This window comes from Oncorhynchus mykiss, chromosome 23, assembly GCF_013265735.2.
Source record: "Oncorhynchus mykiss isolate Arlee chromosome 23, USDA_OmykA_1.1, whole genome shotgun sequence".
Lineage (NCBI taxonomy): Eukaryota > Metazoa > Chordata > Actinopteri > Salmoniformes > Salmonidae > Oncorhynchus > Oncorhynchus mykiss.
In genome coordinates, this window is record NC_048587.1 from 13344038 (window position 1) to 13361771 (window position 17734).

Consider the following 17734-nt stretch of genomic DNA (forward strand, 5'->3'; position numbering starts at 1 on the left):
TCAAGGGAAAAAAGCATCAAAGTTTCCATCTTATGAATGGATGGAAAGGGGTCCGTCCATGGACTACAAATGTTAGACTGGTGTTCATAGGTTTAGATTACCTTCATGGACGGTGGGCGGCTGTGATAGCTCAAACTGGGGTGAGTTTAAGGACAAAAATACTGTGAAAGACGGATGTATGAGATTATTTGGCAGTCAGCAACACAAATAAAAGTTAGAAAACATTTATTAAAAAAAAAATCAGCCATACCTCAACAGGCAGACCAACAGGCAGTCCAGTTCGCGGTCAAATTGTTCAAATTACTGCTGTTGAGGTTTGTAAACGTAGAACGCACAAGGTGCAATTTCGAAATTTGGTAGTGCATGGGCAGTTGTCTAGTTATGTCATTCACTGACAGACGTTAGAGAGCTATTTATAACCTGTCAGAAATGTCCAGTTGACTACTAGCTAGATAAGTAAATTAGGCTAACAAGCTACCTAAATATTGTATCATGGCCAGATTACATGCCCAGGGGCTTTTATCCCAAATGTGCCCCGTCACTCAGGTATCATATGAACACTCATAAGACATGGCAAAATTGCAGGAATTTAGCTTTAACTGCTAAATAAATATCTCGGGCCCATGGCAAAATGTGTAAAATTGCAGGAAATTTGCTTTAAAATGAACCAATGCTCTCCGCCAACAAGAAGGGTGTGAGGTGGGCCCATTACTACACCGTTAAATGACAATATACATCCAGACCTTTTCCACCTAGGACATTAGTGTGACCGGACTTTCTCAAATAGCAGTCGAGTACCCCTGACCTATGTCATCTTCAATAAACTTGACAGGGGTCCTTTTCCTTTGTAATGTAGCCTAGTACTGTTTAACTTAAATGCAAAGCCAAAACTCAACCCAACATTCCTAGAATTAGAAGTTGTTAAAGCTACAGCGGCAAGAAAAAGTATGTGAACCCTTTGGAATTACCTGGATTTCTGCATAAATTGGTCATCACATTTGATCTGATCTTCATCTAAGTCACAACAATAGACAAACATAGTGTGCTTAAATGAATAACACACAAATTGCACTTTTTTCTTGTCTACATTGAATACATCATTCAAACATTCACATTGTAGGTTAGAAAAAGTATGTGAACCCCTAGGGTAATGACTTCTCCTAAAGCTAATTGGAGTCGGGAGTCAGCTATCCTGGAGTCCAATCAAAGAGAAGAGATTGGAGATGTTGGTTAGAGCTGCCTTGCCCTATAAAAAAAACACTCACAAAATGTGAGTTTGCTATTCACAAGAAGCATTGCCTGATATGAACCATGCCTCGAATAAACTAGATCTCAGAAGACCTAAGATTAAGAATTGTTGACTGGCATAAAGCTGGAAAGGGTTACAGAAGTATCTCTAAAAGCCTTGATGTCCGTTCATCAGTCCACGGTAAGACAAATAGTCTGTAAATGGAGAAAGTTCAGCACTGTTGCTACTCTCCCTAGGAGTGTCCGTCCTGCAAAGATGACTGCAAGAGCACAGCGCAGAATGCTCAATGATGTTAAGAAGAATCCTAGAGTGTCATCTAAATACTTACAGATATCTCTGGAACATGCTAACATCTCTGTTGAATAGTCTATGATACGTAAAACACTAAACAAGAACGGTGTTCATTGGAGGACACCATGGAAGAAGCCACTGCTGTCCAAAAAAAACATTGCTGCACGTCTGAAGTTTTCAAAAGTGCACCTGGATGTTCCACAGTGCTACTGCCTAAATATTCTGCGGACAGATTAAACTACAGTTAAGTTGTTTGTAAGGAACACACAACACTATGTGTGGGGAACAAAAAAGGCACAGCACACCAACATCAAAACCTCATCCCAACTGTAAAGTATGGTGGATGGAGCATCATAGTTTGGGGCTGCCTCAGGGCTTGGACAGCTTGCAATCATCAATGGAGAAAATTAATTCTGAAGTTTATCAAGACATTTTGCAAGAATCTGTCTGCCCATGAAACTCATCAGAAGTTGGCTGATGCAACAGAACAACAACCCAAAACAAAGAAGTAAATCAACAACAGAATGGCTTCAACAGAAGAAAATATGCCTTCTGGAGTGGCCCAGTCAGAATCCTGACCTCAACTCGATTGAGATTTCCTCAAAAGAGCAGTTCACACCAGACATCCAGAGAATATTGCTGAACTGAAAGTTTTGTAAAGAGGAATGGTCCAAAATTCTTCCTGACCGTTGTGCAGGTCTGATCCGCAACTACAGAAAATGTTTGGTTGCGGTTATTGCTACCAGAGGGTCAACCAGTTATTAAATGCAAGGGTTCACATACTTTTCCCACCCTGCACTGTGAAGGTTTAAACAGTGTGTTCAATAAAGACATAAAAATGTATAATTGTATGTGTTTTATTAGTTTAAGAAGACTGTATTTGTCCATTGTTGTGACCTAGATGAAGATCAGATCAAATTGTATGACTAATTTATGCAGAAATCCAGGTATTTCCAAAGGGTTCACATACTTTTTCTTGCCACTGTACATGATGGTAGAATATGACATTATTCTGGGTATCAAGTGTCTGGATCTGCCATCCCAGCACCAGAGGAATTCTGTGTATCTGTCCCGGTCCAGCTGTGGGGAGCCTTGCTGTTCTGACAGGCTTCCACCAACCCTCTGGCATGTGCGCACTACTTGCATTGCTGGCTGATTTTACAAAGTTTCAATACTGCAGCCAACCCCAGAACTCTGAAATATTAATCAGCGACTTGACAAAAATATAATGAAAAATACATGAAACCTTTTCATGGTCTTCCAGTTTTTCAAAGATTGTTTTATGAAAATCGTGCGCACAATCTATAATCGTCTCCTTCTCAACCAGTGACAGTCTATTTACAGAAAGGCATTCAACTTAAAAGGAGATAAACTACATTCAAAATCTCTGTTGACTCCTTGTACATCTGGAGAACTAAGACTTGGCAGAGAGGGCAAGTTTCAGCTTTAAGGGGAGGACAGACAGTCTTGCATTTGGTGAAACACGACTGAATAGCTTAGTGAGAGGAGTAGGATACCAAAAGTACTTGTTTTGGGATCATTCAAATATGGATTCTTACAGAAACAATTCAATTACAGTTTTCCTGTCACATACCAGCTTAATAGCATATGGTCACTGTGACAGGCAGAGGCAATACAAGGCAGATCAGTGGGCGAGCCTCATCATGAGATCAGGACACTCCAATCCATAAAATTAAGTCAATGTTTCAGCAACATTTTGGATTCTCTGTTTGAGAATTCGTTTTTATTTAAGTAAAATTCTTATTTACAATGACGGCCTCCTGCGGGGATGAGGGCTGGGATTAAAAAAAATGTATATATATATAGGACAACACGTCATGACAAGAGACACCACATAAAGAGCGACCTAAGACGACAACACAGCATGGCAGCAACACATGAGAACACAGCATAGAAGCAACACAACAACAACATGGTGGCAACACAACATGGCAGCAGCACAACACATGGTACAAACAATTGGGCATAGACAACAGCACAAAGGGCAAGAAGGTAGAGACAACAATACATCAGGTGACACAGCCACAACTGTCAGTAAGTGTCCATGATTGAATGAAGAGATGGAGATAAAACTGTCCAGTTGGAGTGGTTTTTTGCAGCTCGTTCCAGTTGCTAGCTGCAGGGAACTGACAAGAGGAGCGACCCAGGCATGTGTGTTCTTTCAGGACCTTTAACAAAATGTGACTGGCAGAACAGATGTTGTATGTGGAGGAGGAGGGCTGCAGTAGGTATCTCAGATAGGGGGGAGTGAGGCCTAAGAGGGTTTTATAAATAAGCATCAACCAGTTGGTCTTGCGACAGGTGTACAGAGATGACCGATTTACAGAGGAGTATAGAGTGCAGTGATGTGTCCTATAAGGAGCATTAGTGGCAAATCTGATGGCCGAATGGTAAAGAACATCTAGCCGCTCGAGAGCACACTTACCTGTCGATCTATAAATTACGTCTCCGTAATCTAGCATGGGTAGAATGGTCATCTGAATCAGGGTTAGTTTGGCAGCTGGGTGAAAGAGGAGTGATTATGAAAGAGGAAACCAAGTCTAGATTTAACCTTAGCCTGCAGCTTTGATATGTGCTGAGAGGACAGTGTCTAGCCATACTCCCAAGAACTTGTATCAAGCTCTAAACCCTCAGAGGTAGCAATCACACCGGTGGGGAGAGAGGCATTCTTCTTACCAAACCACATTACCTTTGTTTTGGAGGTGTTTAGAACAAGGTTAAGGGCAGAGAAAGCCTGTTGGACACTAAGACAGCTTTGTTGTAGAGCGTTTAACACAAAATCCAGGGAGGGGCCAGCTGAGTATAAGATTATCATCTGTGTATAAATGGATGAGAGAGCTTCCGACTTCCTGAGGTTTGTTGTTGAGAAGAGAGTGGGGCCTTGGAGTACTCCCTTGGTGACAGGTAGTGGCTGAGACAACAGATGTTCTGAATTTATACACTGCACTCTTTGAGAGTGGTAGTTAGGAAACCAGGCCAAAGACCCCTCAGACACCAATACTCCTTAGCAGGCCCACAATAATGGTATTGTCTACCGTATCAAAAAGCATTAGACTGGCCAATAACAATAGAAGCACAATATTGCTGAGAATAAAAGGCAATAGTGGCATAATTTAGGACCTTTAACGATGCAGTGACACATCCATAACCTGAGCTGAAACCAAATTGCATACCAGAGAGAATACTAAACATGAAGAAAGCCAGTCAGTTGATTATTGACATGTTTTTCCAAAACTTTTGATAAACAGGGCAAAATAGAAATTGGCCTATAACAGTTAGGATCAGCTTGATCTCCCCCTTAAATAAAGGATGCACCGTGGCTGCCTTCCAAGCAATAGGAACCTCCCCAGAGAGGAAAGACAGGTTAAAAAAGGTCAGAGATAGGCTTGGTGATGACAGGGGCAGCAACCTTAAAGAAGAAAGGGTCTAAACCATCTGATCCAGATGTTTTTTGGGGGTCAAGTTTAAGGAGCTCCTTTAGCACCTTGGACAACTCAGTGACCGCCTGCAGGGAGAAACTTTGTAATGGGACAGGGGGAAAAGAGGGAGGAGCATCGGGGCTTGTCGCATTAGAAGGGGTGGGAGATGAGATGTTAGACGGGCAAGGAGGCATGGCTGAGTCAAATAGGAATCCTGAATTAATGAAGTGGTGATTAAAAGAGCTCAGCCATGTGCTCCTTGTCAGTAACAACCACATCATCAACATTAAGGGACATGAGCAGCTGTGAGGAGGGTTTATTCTTCAGGTCTGTAACCATTTTCCAGAACATCTTGGGATTGGATCCACAGAGAGAACTGCGCTTTAAAGTAACTAACTTTGGCCTTCTGGATAGCCTGAATGCACTTATTTGCCTGAATGAGAGCTAGTTTGTCTGAGTATGCATGTGCCTTTTGCAGACCTGCCAACCCTGTCCAACTTTTTTTTTAGAGTACCAGACGCACGCAGAAAATTGGAGATACAACTCACCTGCATGGCATGATGGTCTGATCGCAATTATAGAATTGTACCAAATCAAATATTCTTGACAGCATTCCATTTACACAAAGTTACTAACAAGACATAATTAGAAAGAAGACAGAAAGGGCCTTTATTCTTGGAGATGTTTAATTTGACTAAACAAATAATAAGTTATTTGTTTAGGTACAAACGTCGCATCCACGATAAAACTTTTTAAAAAAAACTCTGATATGATAAGAACAAATGTTTGAAGAGCATCAGTATGAAATAAACATGTTATCCATAATAAAACTGAAAAGGCTATGATAGGAAACAGTGGGTGAGAACAAATCTTCTGGAGACCTTTAAATGTTCAGGAAATCATTTCCTAGACAGATTTGCCTGGTAGCTAGCAGATTTAGCCTTAAGCAGCAGGGCATCAGGGTAGACTTCTCTGTGGCAAACAGTTCCTTTGGCAATCGTTGAAACCGTCGGGGGTTTTGTTCTTGGAAACAAGACTGAATATTCGATGCAGTCTGCATTGCTGTGGAATATGACCAATATCCCCAGCATCACAGCCGAAAGGTGGGAGTAGACAAGGCTGCCCCTCCCTTTTCATTGTGCCGATTTCTATCTAGGCCTGATCCCTGCGCATGTTGACCAGACTCTGCTCAAAGGTTGTTGCCTGATAATAGTCTAAACTACTCTTCCACCAGATCAAGAGAGGCTCCCTCAGGAATAATGAAGGGAAAGCATGCCATGAAAAAGTTGAGGGATGAGGACTTGTCAGTCTGCCTTTTGGCGATGTCAGCGACCACTGCATGCTGAAGGAGCACATCTCCAAATGTAAATTTCAGCAACATGTAGTCTACTGCAAAATACATTTATTTTCTGACATCTGCATAGGTCTTCAGATACAGCTTGCCTTGGCCCCCAAGTTTAGTCTCTAAAGCAGAGGAACGCTTGTGACCTTACAAACAGGGCTAATCACTAGGGCCAGCTCACAGGTTTTTAGACACGTTCCTAATCAACACTAAAAGCTAAATAATTTAGAAAACATAAAAATAAAAACAAATGATCGCATCGACACAGAGCGCAGACTGGTTACCGCAAAGGGAATCTGAACGCTGTTCGCTAGACGTAGAGGTGCCTATTGTATTTCTTTGCAGCGCATACATCAATTCAGATTTTCAAAATTGTCAAAATCTAAAATCTAGTGCAAAGGCATTTTAGAAGCATAGCTTCTATAGCTAATACCGGATACTCATTCATTCATCACGCATCACGTCTTCTAAACTCCCGACTCCATTTAATGCCAATATATTTATATATCTTTTTTTACATTTATTATACTTTTGTAATGCTTTTTGTGACGTGGATCATAATTACAGTTAGTCTACCATGTTGTGTGATCCTCGTAATGTTACGTGGAAAATACAACTAATGGGACGCAGAATTAAATGTATATCACACTCGCACAAATGAAGCTATTTTTCGTATTTGCATTTCAATTTCCTTCTCTGGCAAATGCGAGTGAACTGCTGGTACTTTAGAGTCCACTGAATGTTCATCTTATGTTCGCTTGAAACAATTAGTGTTTACCTTTCCACAACACACGGAGTCAAAAAGGGATTTCTCCATGTATTTACTTACAGCTGACGTCAGCAAACTCAGCATCATAACAAACAGGAGGGGCAGACACGGGGTAGCTACATCGAATAATGATGTTTTAATCTCCTTGTCCATTGACTCAAATTCCATACACGTCTGTGTGTTGCCGCTCGAGAATCAGGATGTTAGATTTACTCAGTGGATGTATTTTTTTTTATTAAAATGTAAATACAATTACAAAAATAAATAAATCAGGCCCTATTCATTTCTGCGTACTTTTAAATCGGATCTCGTACCTGCATACATGGACAGAGAATTGCGTAGTTGGTACGCAAAATTTGTGCGTGCTGGCAGGTCTGCTTTCGCCAAATGGAATTTTTGAGGTGGAGTAACTTTGCCAGATCACGGTCGAATGTAAACTGTAAGGGATGAAGATATGCAAGTGACAGGGAGACACTAGACCTCATTTAACAAACATTGATGATGACAAGAAACTGAAAGCTGATGTAGGCCTGATTTCATCTGCTTTGGATAAACAGGTAGCTAGCTAGCTAATGGAGTGAATAGGGAATATTTCCCGTAATCCGTCTTCAGAAAAACACTGTCACATTTCCTCTCTGTGTTACAAAGGAAAACCTGTTTGCTGTGCAACGCAATAGAAAACATTTAGAAAATTTATTAGGAACATATTACTTACACCAACATCGTATTTAGTGAATCAACAGTGTAGTAAAACAAATAGCCTATCTTTGGAAATGAACATTGTGCCATGGATTAGTAAATGAAAAATCAAGTTAACATTGAGACAGATTATTAAAATAGTCTCATTTATGGTGGAGTCTGTTGTGGGAAATCTAAAATGCAATTTTATTTACTCAACATAAACTAAATATATCCACAACAGCAGTAAATGGCAAATATAGGCTAATATGTGTAATGTGAGTCCATACTGCTTCCCTGATCAACGACCACAACCAAAGGTATTGTTCCACTCCTCATAGAGCTCCAGGTCTTTGGCTGAGACGCTGGGCCTCACGATCCTCAGGGCCTCCTGGAAGTCACAGTGGAGGATGGGCCGCACCTGGTCGGGGGTGATGGTGGCAATGTCACTGAGCTGGATGCTCCGGATGGGGCCCAACGCTGCCTCCCGGCACAGTCCTGTCATATCGGCCCCGGAAAAGCCCTCCGTCCCTGTGACCACGTTCTCCAGCTCTTCCTCTTCCATCTGGCTTTTCTCGCAGGCCATGAGGTTAGAGACTATCTGCCGTCTTGCGGCTGCCTCGGGAAGGGGGATGTAGAGGCGTTTGGAAAGGCGGCGCCGAGCCGCCTCGTCTATCTCCTGAGGGCGGTTGGTGGCCCCCACCACCAGGATGCGGTCGTCGGCTGAGGTGGCCGCCCCGTCCAACTGAACCAGGAACTCAGTCTTTATCCGCCGGGATGACTCGTGCTCCCCGTCCGTACGCTGGGACAGCAGAGAGTCTATCTCGTCGATGAAGATGACTGCTGGCTGGTGGCAGCGGGCAATGGCGAAGAGTGCTCTCACCATTTTCTCTCCCTCCCCCACCCACTTTGAGGTGAGAGATGAGGCGCTGATGCTGAAGAAGGTGGCGCCTGACTGGCAAGCAATGCATTTCCCAATCAGAGTTTTTCCTGTCCCCGGGGGCCCAAATAGGAGGATGCCTTTGGGTGGACCACGGAGGCCAGTGAAGATGTCAGGCCGGAGCATAGGCCACACAACAATCTCCTTGATGGTGGCTTTGGCAAACTCCAGGCCAGCAATGTCATCCCAGGCTACGGGCGGCCCGTGGTCCATAATTTCACTCATGATCAACTCGATGATCTTTGGCTCAAAGTTTTTCAGACGCTCGTCTACTGGCTGAGTCTCCTGGGCATTGTTGCTCCCGACCCCACCCTCCTTGTCCTCTTGCCTTGGCATTGGGGACACAAATTTGGAAAATGTCCCCCGTGGCCTGTTGGCCCCCAGTGACTTCTTCGTGGCATTCCCCATGGCAACCACCATCCCAGGGGGCTGCTGAGCTCTCTGGGGCTGGTTGGAGTGCTTTTTCTGCTGATCAACAATAAACTGCTCCCTTGCAGTTTTGAAGTTAGTGCCACCACCACGTGGGTCTTGCCCTCTAGATGCCCCCCCTCTGCCACTCTCTCCACAGGAGTTATAGAATGTCTTCCTCTTGGAGGGGTTAGAGTTGAAGAAGACAGATTGGTTCGCTTCAGGGCCTGGGTTTGGATGTGGTGGAGCTGAGGCGTGCTGGCCAAACAGAGACTGAGCACTTCCTGAGGGGCCAGCAGAGGAATTGTGGTGGCTGGGGAATCCCTCAGGGCCTCTTGGTCTCTCTGCAGTAATACTCTGTAAATTGCTGAAAGTGCTGTTGCCCGCAGCCTTGGGCCATGATGTGGGTCCCAGGGGTTTGAATGGAGGCTCTGCAGCTCTGAGTCCAGTGGAGGAAACAACAGGCAGGGAGCTGCCTCTGCTCTCTTGTCCAACAGTGATGTTAACATCTGCAGGTGCCACCAGGGACTTTCCACCCCCTGTCCCAGCCTGAATCATCTTCTGCACGCAAGGCAGCTCCAGCACATTCACAGTTGTCAGGGACGACTCCCATTTGTCGCTGTGGTTCCTCTGACTGCGGGCCAGGTGCAGTGCACTCTCTGCATAGTTGTTAAGCCCCGTGCGAGGGTCGTCCGAGTCCAGCACTGCGGCATAGCGTTCAGAGTAAGTCCTGAGCAGGCTGGCCGTGCCGGCCTGAGAGAGCTGGGAGCTCGCCCATGCATATTGAATGGCGAGGATGTGCGCCCGATAGGAGTCTGCCGTCTGCTCAGGTGCGCAGGTGCCAGATGAAATGTCAAAGGACCTCCTCTGCCACTCGCCTAGGTGTGCACCACTCATGCCTGGCGTGCTCCAACCTGTTTGAGAAATGAGGGACAGGACTCATTAAAAATGCATGACCCAAGAAGCAGCCAGGCAAACAATAACACACACACACACACACACACACACACACACACACACACACACACACACACACACACACACACACACACACACACAGAGAGAAGACAGTCATTTTATAAATTCCATGAGCCTCAGTAAGTTGTGTTGACAGCCTGGTCTCATAGACTAGACTTAACATAGTAAATCTGGGACACTCAAATGTGTATGATATGTTACGTTTGGTATGGTTACATTAAGACAGAAGGTTACTTAAGGCAAAAACAAAAGAGGGTGGTTGGTCAGGGTGGGCGTATAATGCTAATGTCTTTGCAACCCAAAGGTTGCCCGTTCGAATCTCATCGCAGACAACTTTAGCAACTTATTACTTTTCAGCTACTTTAAAACTACTAGCATGTTAGTTAACCCTCCCCCGAGCCTTAACCCTTTAACCAAATGCCTAACCTTAACTCCTAACCTAGCTAACATTATCCACCTAGGAAAACATTCCATCACAGGTAAGATATAGGGGTTAAAGCAACAACAACAAAAAACATGGCTGAAACTTAAGTCGATCTCAGATCGATTGTTTGGGGCCATGTAAGAAAGTCATGACCATCATGCTTTTAGCGAAAGAGGATCATTTTGTACATATATTAAACTGCAAGTTTGACCAATTCCAGTCCCCTTGCTTAGAGGGTTCAGGCTCCTCACCAGGATCATTTTTATGTAGGACTGAGTAGCTTAGTTCTGGTGACTTTTTAAAAATACATTATGTTCCAAAATTAATGAAAATAAAATGATGCTGGCACCATCTAAAATATAATTTGCACCTCCTGAAATGGGCACAATAATTTACTAGTAAACACTTAAAAATATTTGTTACATATTCAAGCTTATGCATGGTCTATATTTTCAGATGTGCTATGAGCAATAGGCATGATCACCTGTAAGCAACTGCTGAAGCATAGTTTGTCCATCTGCATTTACCCCATTGGACACAACATCCTAATTTTTATTATTAAAAAAAACATACATAAATACATTATTAAATACTTTTCAGCCCAAAAATGTAATAGCTTTTTGTTTCAAATCAAATTTTATTGGTCACATACACTAGGTTAGCAGATGTTATTGCGAGGGTAGTGGAATGCTTATGCTTCTAGTTCTGACAGTGCAGCAATATCTAACATGTAATCTAACAATTCCACAACAACTACCTAATACACACAAATCTAAGTAAAGAAATGGAATAACAATATATACATATAAATATATGGATGAGAAATGACAGAGCGGCATAGGGAAAATGCAATAGATGGTATAAAACACAGTATATACATATATGAGTAATGCAAGATATGTAAGCATTATTAAAGTGACAAGGGATCCATTTATTAGCGGCCAATGATTTCAAGTCTGATTTCAGCAGCCTCTCTGTGTTAGTGATGGCCTTGAGAGATAAGCTATTTTTCAGTCTCTCGGTCCCAGCTTTGATACACCTGTACTGTCCTCGCTTTCTGGATGGTAGTGGGGTGAACAGGCAGTGGTTCAGGTGGTTGTTGTCCTTGATGATCTTTTTGGCCTTCCTGTGACATCCTGAGGGTGTCCTGGAGGGCATGTAGTTTTCCCCCGGTGATGCGGTGTGCAGACCGCACCACCCTCTGGAGAGCCATGCGGCTTGGGGCGGTGCAGTTGCCATACCATGCGGTGATGCAGCCCGACAGGATGCTCTCAATTGTGCATCTGTAGAAGTTTGTAAGGGTTATAGGTGACAAGCCATATTTCTTCAGCCTCCTGAGGTTGAAGAGCCACTGTTGCGCCCTATTCACAACACTGTCTGTGTGGGTGGACCATTTCAGTTGGTCCATGATGTGTACGCCGAGGAACTTAAAATGTTCTATTACAATGTACAGTGCTTTCAGAAAGTATTCACACCCATTCAATTTTTCCACATTTTGTTGCATTACAGCCTGAATTTAAAATTGATTAAATTGAGATTTGTATTTGTCACTGGCCTACACAAAATACCACAATGTCAAAGTGGAATTATGTTTTTCAAATTTTTACTAATTAAATGAAAAGCTGAACTGTCTTGAGTCAAAAGTGCCTTCCACACCATTTTAAATAAGAATGCCCCGTTCAAAAATTTAGAACCAGGAACAGATATAGCCCTTGGTTCACTCCAGACCTGACTGCCCTTGACAAGCACAAAAAACATCCTGTGGCGTACTGCATTAGCATTGAATAGCCCCTGTGATATGCAACGTTTTAGGGAAATTAGGAACCAATATACACAGGCAGTTTGAAAAAGCTAGCCCACTGCACTGAGGCTAAGAAACATTGTACCATGGATGGTGTCTATTACTGCTGGTCAACATCTCCCATTTGTCTCACCGCAAAAACTGTTGCTTGCTTTATTTTTCTTATTCACACAATGTAATACACCCCCAGTGTATTACATTGCACTATTTTTCTCTGGTGATAGTAAGTAAATATCTAAAAAAAGTATTTGTCTGGTTATTTGTACTTGTGTTTGAATCAAGTCACTCAGTAAAATTGTACTGCTTTGTACATGAGCTATGTAGATGAGGGCTTGGGGGTCTAGCCTTACTGTCTACAGCTGGACAGCCATTCTCACCCATTTAACATAGCAGGAAAGATCTCATTGAAAGGCCACGACACAACCCAAGTTAATGGTAAATGTCTTGAGGGTCTTGTCACCCAAAAAATATGAAAAACTTTCTTGGCATTCTCTTAACCAGCTTCACGAGGTAGTCACCCGGAACACATTTTAATTAACAGGTGTGCCTTGTTAAGTTAATTTGTGGAACTTAATGCATTTGAGCCAATCAGTTCTGTCACAAAGGGGTGGTATACAGAAGACAACCCTATTTGGTTAAAGACCAAGTCTATATTATGGTAAGAACAGCTCAAATAAGCAAAGAGAAACAGTCCATCATTACTTCAAGACTTGAAGGTCAGTTAATGTGGAAAATTTCAAGAACTTTTAAAGTTTCGTCAAGTACAGTCACAAAAACTATCAAGCGCTATGATGAAACTGGCTCTCATGAGGACTGCCACAGGAAAGGAAGACTCAGAGTTACCTCTGCAGCTGAGGATAAGTTCATTAGAGTTAACTGCACCCCAGATTGCAGCCCAAATAAATGCTTCACAGGGTTCAAGTAACATACACAACTCATCATCAACTGTTCAGAGGAGACTGTGTGAATCAGGCCTTCATGGTGAAATTGCTGCAAAGAAACCACTACTAAAAGGACACCAATAATAAGAAGAGACTTGCTTGGGCCAGGAAACACAAGCAATGGACATTACACCGGTGGAAATCTGTCATTTGGTCTGATGAGTCCAAATGTGAGATTTTTGGTTCCAACCAGTGTCTTTGTGAGACGCAGAGCAGGTGAACATATGATCTCCGCATGTGTGGTTCCCACAGTGAAGCATGGAGGAGGTGTGATGGTGCTTTGCTGGTGATACCGTCTGATTTATTTAGAATTAAAAGGCACACTTAACCAGCATGGATACCACAGCATTCTGCAGCGATACACCATCCCGGAGATACAGCATCCGATCTGGTTTGCGCTTAGTGGGACTATCATTTGTTTTTCAACAGGACAATGACCCAACAGACCTCCAGGCTGTGTAAGGGCTATTTGACCAAGAAGGAGAGTGATGGAGTGCTGCATCAGATGACCTGGCCTCCACAATCCCCCGACCTCAACCCAATTGAGATGGTTTGGGATGAGTTGGACCGCAGAGTGAAGGAAAAGCAGCCAACAAGTGCTCAGCGTATGTGGGAACTCCTTCAAGACTGTTAGAAAAGCATTCCAGGTGAAGCTGGTTGAGAGAATGCCAAGAGTGTACAAAGCTGTCATCAAACCAAAGGGTGGCTACTTTGAAGAATAAAATATATTTTGGTTACTTCATGATTCCATGTGTTATTTCATAGTTTCGATGTCTTCACTATTATTCTACAATGTAGAAAATAGTAAAAATAAAGAAAAACCCTTGAATAATTAAGTGTGTCCAAACTTTTGACTGGTACTGTACGTGTGGACATGTTTTCCAAACCACACTCCAACATTTACTGTAGGGTGCCATGTGTGAAAGCAGCATCCTGGAAAGACACTTGACCAGCTGGTGTGAGGATGTAGTCCTTTGTGTTGTTGCACATGTCTATTGCGTCTTCTGGCTCTTGAGCGGCAGTAGTTGTAGATCTTCTTGGCGTCATCAAGGCCAGAAGAACCTTTGAATAAAAGAGTTACCATTAGTATTGAAAAGGACCATGAAAGTTATTAAATGTGTACGGTCATAACTGTGTAGCCTATCCTTTGGACATAGGACCTATCCTCTTATTGGGATGCCAGATCACTTTTATGTGAGGCATAGCATTACAATGTTTATATTGGTATAATTTTCACATAATATGTATATAGTCACATGTATTTTGAGCATCTTACCTGGATATGGTCAGTACCTTGCATCGCAGACTGCCATCAGGACCATTGATAAAAATCCCTTTTAGTTGTCGTAATTGCTGCCCGAACTTGCCGGATCTCGGATCTGAAGATGTTTTCTGTCGACAGCTCATGCACAAAACGGATAATTCCAGCAACCCCCCGAATCTCTGGCGATTTCTGCCCATTGTGCCATAGAGGGATAAGCAACTAAATCTACCTTCAGGACATGCCAGATAGCGTGGCACACTTCCATGATGATGGCGCAAACGGTTGAGATTCCAAAGTTAAATATTTTAACTCTCGGCAATACTTTTCTGTGTTGTGCCACTCGCTAGGGTCACAGACAGCCTTTCTGCAGCACAAGCTGTGAGTTCTCTCGTGTGAGATGTATGGGGCAAGCTGCTGAAGCAAGTCGTCAAATCTGGCAACCGACATCCGAAAGTATTGAAAATGTCTTTCAGCGTCACTGCTTCGCAGAGGTTGGACAAGAGAAATGTAGTCATCCACTCCAAGTGTTCAGTGGATTTACTTGCCATTTTCTCTCCCCCCCCTCTCGTCTTGAGTAGTAATAGCAATACAAGCTCTAGCAAATGCAATTCAAATTAGAGACATGTTTGCTTCTATGGCTAAAAGGTAGTATCATTAAGCATAGAACACCAGACTAGCCTGGCATGCAACTAGCATTTGTAAACAGGCATATAATACCAGATCCGGAAGTTCAAACGCCTTTGCTAGCTAGAGTCAAAGAGTGCCTCATCAGCCCCTCTTGAATGGTAAACTACTTTGGCTCCCCAAGCCCCCAGTGGATATACACTACACAAAACAGACTTCCTCTCTGGGTGGAATGCAACATAGAGTCCGCTGCCACTGTAAACCATTATTGAATGCCACAATTGAACGAGTATAGAAATAAACGTGGTGGCAATGTGAAACTGGGATCCTTCTCTTTTTAAAAAAACAACAAAGACCAAAAGTTTTTTCAAACGTGTTCTCCTGCTGTTTGCATTAAGAATAGTTGTGCATTGACTGCTTAAACACGTTTCTTTCCTTTGGCTCTAGCATTAAATGCGTCTCAAGAGGAATATTTATCTCGCATAGCACACACAAGCCGACTAGGTAAATATGTCAAAGATGTTACTATGGGTTTGTCTGATTTTGTTTTAGTAACATTACAATCCAGTAGCACTGGAAGGTTACATCCTGAGTGACAAAGTATAGGCTTTGAATTACTTTGCCAGCAGCTACAGTAGCCTACACACTGCTGTCTGAGTTGAGCGCATTATTAGACTATTTAATTCCCTTCATCGGAACATCGGAGTGTCATCAACAATCATGCGGTGAAAATAAAATATTTGATTATATATTTCATGGAACAGACATGCTTCTGTCTGTATTAGGCAATGCAATTTCCAAAACAGCACAGAACAAGAAAGTTTGAAAAAGTTAACGTTTTTGCTGTGAGCCAAGATGACAATAGATATTTACACCCCTAAGGCGTGCGGAGCGCAGACGTTGTGTCTATTATCTGACTGTAAATATACCAAACATAACATATCATACTAATCTGAGTGTCCTGGATCTACCCCCGAGTCCAGTTGGTGTTGAAGAGATCGTCACATAACTTCACTTATTCAATGTGTCATGTCAAGTAGCTAACTTCACATTTTAGCCATATGGCACATTTCCGAACTCCAGTCGGGATTATGAATATAACGTCCGAAAGTGGAAGATAATGTTTTTGGAAAATATTTACCCACTAGCCTCGGCGTCACGGGTCCCCTAAATTACTGTTGTCATTTGTGTTCAAGGTTGTCTTTATTTTTATTTTTTACTCGCTTCGAGCATATTTTCGTAACACCTGGCTGGATATCGAGGTGCAGCGCGACTGAATCAAGATGAACTGTACATTTAGCGGGTACATTTTGCAGGCGACCAGGCTAGGCAAATGGACAGCTTTATCAAAAAATAACTGCTTATTCTGTTCACATTTTGGCTCGCAGTATTTCAATCTTCTCGATGGAGTAGTGTGGATAAAGATAACATTTGGAGTACAGTGGCATTTCCCATCCCTGCATTGAGGTACGCGTCGGATCCACGGTGTCTTAATGTAATGTAACCATGATTGCGTTCCGACCCAGTGCACGTCGTAAACAGGCGCGATAGGGTCGGTATCTTCTAGCTAGCTAGTTGGCTTAGCTAGCTAATTTACAAATTTAACGGGCGTGTTAGACAGATCTCGACTTACCACAGATACGTAACAAACAGTTGTAGCTGGAAAAATAGTGAATAACTTTTTTGCACCATGGAAAAGTGGTTATATCCCATTCACAGGCCCAGCTGGTACAAAACAATGCTTTCCGTCCATAGGAAGAGGAGAAGCAAGAGGTTTTACTCCGCCCACGAAGTGACGAAATGTTTTATGGAGGTAAATGAGTGTCGAATTTGGTCAACAATGAAAGATATTGCTACGTGAAGTTTATTTGTTCGAATATAAGTTTCGTAATGGTTAGGTTGTTACGAATGCACTGATATAAGTGGACGCACGAGGCATTTTGGCAACTTTGGAGCAAAAAACGACTTTATAGCCTGTTGTCATAGCAACAGATAGGACTCGTCAAAGATATTTCAATGTGGAGTGCCAGAGGGCGTAAATTCAGATAATTATCAGATTGTCCGTTTGTAAATTCAGAGCGTTTTTGCTCTGAGCGTTCAGGGTGCACACTGGACGCTCTGGCTGAGGAGAAGCGTTGATCCGAGTGTTCTGACATCACAACTGCAGTCAAGCACCCAAGCTAACTGGCTAAAGTTAGCTAGCTTGTTAGCTACATCCAGACATAAATGAGAGAACACCTCACTCTGACCATTTTACTTGCCCTAGCAGAGCTGGTTAGGCTGTTTTCATGTCATCCAGAGTGTTGGTGACTGTAACTGTGCTGCCGGCAACCATTTAATTAGGCCTCTTTGCTGATGTTTACTGACACCAGCCATGTTCAACTCATCAGTTATTCTGTGCTCTGGCACACTCAGATTAGAGTGCTCAGAAATCGGAGTAGATAGCCAGAGGGAATTTACGAATGCACCCTTAAGCAATAAGGCCAGAGGAGGTGTGGTACATGGCCAACCTACAATGGCTAAGGGCTGTTCTTATTCACAATGCAATGCGGGGTGCCTGGACACAGCCCCTAGCCATGATATAT

The 17734-nt window shown here is 42.9% G+C and overlaps 1 protein-coding gene across 1 annotated transcript; it reads right to left on the bottom strand.

Annotated features, from left to right (window-relative positions):
• Positions 1-7308: 7308 nt before the first annotated feature.
• fignl1 (fidgetin-like 1) lies at positions 7309-17065 on the bottom strand. Its single transcript, XM_021580217.2, has 2 exons — positions 16783-17065; positions 7309-10031 (listed from the first exon to the last, which is right to left on the bottom strand). The coding sequence occupies exon 2, from the start codon at positions 10012-10014 to the stop codon at positions 8071-8073; it is 1944 nt and encodes a 647-aa protein (XP_021435892.1). The 5' UTR covers positions 10015-10031; positions 16783-17065; the 3' UTR covers positions 7309-8070.
• Positions 17066-17734: the final 669 nt, after the last annotated feature.

What these genes read in the sequence shown, in the direction of transcription:
- fignl1 (XM_021580217.2), bottom strand. Translation starts at nt 10,014, where the DNA reads ATGAGTGGTGCACACCTAGGCGAGTGGCAGAGGAGGTCCTTTGACATT.